The sequence below is a fragment of the Lycium barbarum genome, chromosome 10, assembly GCF_019175385.1.
Source record: "Lycium barbarum isolate Lr01 chromosome 10, ASM1917538v2, whole genome shotgun sequence".
Classification (NCBI taxonomy): Eukaryota; Viridiplantae; Streptophyta; class Magnoliopsida; order Solanales; family Solanaceae; genus Lycium; species Lycium barbarum.
Genome location: NC_083346.1, coordinates 100444665 through 100447168, shown reverse-complemented (window position 1 = coordinate 100447168; position 2504 = coordinate 100444665). Strand labels below are relative to the sequence as shown.

At 37.8% G+C, this 2504-nt stretch overlaps 1 protein-coding gene across 1 annotated transcript; it reads left to right on the top strand.

Moving 5' to 3' along the window:
- Positions 1–588: 588 nt before the first annotated feature.
- On the top strand, positions 589–2504 carry LOC132615815 (probable LRR receptor-like serine/threonine-protein kinase RPK1). The gene has a single exon (XM_060330401.1). It carries the CDS (start codon positions 1053–1055, stop codon positions 2289–2291), a length of 1239 nt encoding a protein of 412 aa, XP_060186384.1. The 5' UTR covers positions 589–1052; the 3' UTR covers positions 2292–2504.

Sequence of the window (2504 nt, the reverse complement as noted above, 5' to 3'; positions counted from 1 at the left end):
CAACTGCAAAAAGAAGCAAACCTCGTTTTCCCTTTGTCCCTATAATCTCTCCAGAATACAAAGAACAAACGACAGCTTTCCATGTGGAAGGTTACCACGGGCCCACTTCAGGAAGCCGCTCAAATAATTTCAAAGTATTTTTTTCTCCCTTTTCTATTGTGGAAATTTGATACGCCATTTGAGACAAAAAAAAACATTTACTCCCTCCGTCCAAATTAAGTGTTTTAGTTTAACCAGATCCAAAATTTTAAAAATAAAGATAAATTTTTAAATTTTGTTATTCTAAATTAAAAATATGTGTAATGTACTAAAATACTCTTTGAATCTTGTGATTTTAAATTAAAGATATGTATAATGTATTAAAATAACTTCTGAATCTTTTGATTTTAAATTTGACATGTCAAATATTTGAATTGTTAACTGATTAAATATATAAATAGACACTTTTTTTGGAATTGATAAAAAAGATAATAAGACACTTAAATTGAGACGAATGGAGTAATTAATGAAGAAGGGAAAGTGGGAGACCTACAGAGGCTTCTAAAGTCCACTCGTGGACCCAAAAGATCCTACTCCCGGTATAAGTAACACATGTTGTTTGAAAAACTATTACTATAAACAACTCACTGTAGAAAAACTCTTACTCAAAGAAACTCTCTTACTCACAAAACTCTAGTGGCAGAAAAGAAAAATCTTTTTCTTGGTTTTTTCTTAAGCGGACTCCTCATTTATTAAATAGAGATGATTATCAAGATTTTGCGATCTGCTGCCGAATTTATTCCAATTCCAAGAGCTCCTACCGATTTGCTCGTTCATACAAAGAAAAGTTGTGTTTTTGCCCCTGTTGTTTGTTGCTGAAGTGGAGAGCATTTTCTTCATTTCTGTGCTTTAATCTTTCACCCTTTTACCATTTCAAATTCAAGAATCCTTTTTTTTTTCCGCTTTTGAGAAAGCATAAACACTGATTCTTTCAATCTGAAATTGAAAACTGAGGCTTAAAGATTTGATTTTGACATCTGGGGTTGTCTTTTTTGCAACAAAAACAGACAAAAATGGAGTTGTTGGGCTCTCAAGGAATGGAAAAACTCATGTTTTCAAGAACCCTGATTTTGTTCTTGATGGCATTTGTTTTCTCTTGTTTTCTCTTGCCGACGAACTTTGCTTTATCCGACGAGTCACAAAGTTATGCAGTTCCTCCACAAGAGCCTCAGTCTAAAAATGGTAAGCGGGGACTTTCACTTTCTTCCATTGAGATTGTTGTTGTAGTATCTGCAAGTGCAATTATTTTTGGTTTTGCTAGCCTTGTTGCCTTCTGTATGCACGTAAAAAAGCGGACAGCAAAGCCTAGAATTGAGGCGGCCTCTGAATCACCTGCAAGAAGCGATGTTACAGTTTTCAACGACGTAGGAGTAGTTTTGACATATGAAAAAATCTTCCAGGCTACAAGACACTTTAGCTGGAGCAACTGCATTGGAAATGGTGGATTTGGTTCCACATACAAAGCTGAACTTTCCTCCGGAATTATACTTGCAGTAAAGAGGCTCTTAGTTGAAAGATGTCAAGGACTTCCCCAGTTCCATGCTGAGATTAATTGCCTTAAAAGCATAAGTCATCCAAATCTCATTACTCTGATTGGATACTTTGCAAGTGAGGCCGACATGTTCCTGATTTATAATTATCTTCCAGGAGGTAACCTGGAGAAATTTATACAGGATAGAACCAATAGAGTCTTTAACTTTGACGTGCTACACAAGATTGCCCTAGACATTGCTCTAGCAATCGCCTATCTCCATGATCAATGTGTCCCGCGTATTGTCCACCGTGATGTCAAGCCAAGTAATATATTGCTGGACAATGACCTCACCGCTTATCTGTCGGATTTTGGGTTGTCAAGGATCATGGGAACGGAAACCTGCACAAAAACAAAGGTAGCAGGAACGTTTGGGTACGTAGCACCGGAATATGCTCTGACAAGTCGCGTGTCTGACAAGGCCGATGTTTACAGCTATGGTATCGTGCTGCTCGAGTTGCTCTCGGACAAGCGAGCTTTAGATCCTTCATTTTCCGTGCATGAGAACGGATTTAACATTGTTTCATGGGCAAGCATGTTGTTGCGCGATGACCAGATACCGGACATTTTCTATACCAGTTTATGGGAGGCAGGTCCCGAGGAGAAGCTGGTGGACATGTTGCATTTGGCTCTAATGTGTACTACGGAATCCCTTTGTGCTAGGCCAAGGATGAGTCAAGTTGTTGGGCAATTGAAGGAAATTGTAGCTCTTGTGCCTTAAGGCAGTAGAGATTCTGACTTCATCCATCAAAGAATTAGTGAAAGTAACTTAAGAGTACTCTTAGTTTTGCTTTGCTTTGCTTTATGGTTAGATTTTAACTAAAGTTTGGCTCACCGGTTTCGTGTAGCCATTTTCCCCTGCTAATGTATATTCTGATGGATGAATGATAATGCTATATTTCACATATCAATACCATGATATGAGAGATCATTA

Bases quoted from the DNA above. Each gene is read 5' to 3' on its own strand.
- LOC132615815 (XM_060330401.1), top strand. From the start codon at position 1,053: ATGGAGTTGTTGGGCTCTCAAGGAATGGAAAAACTCATGTTTTCAAGA.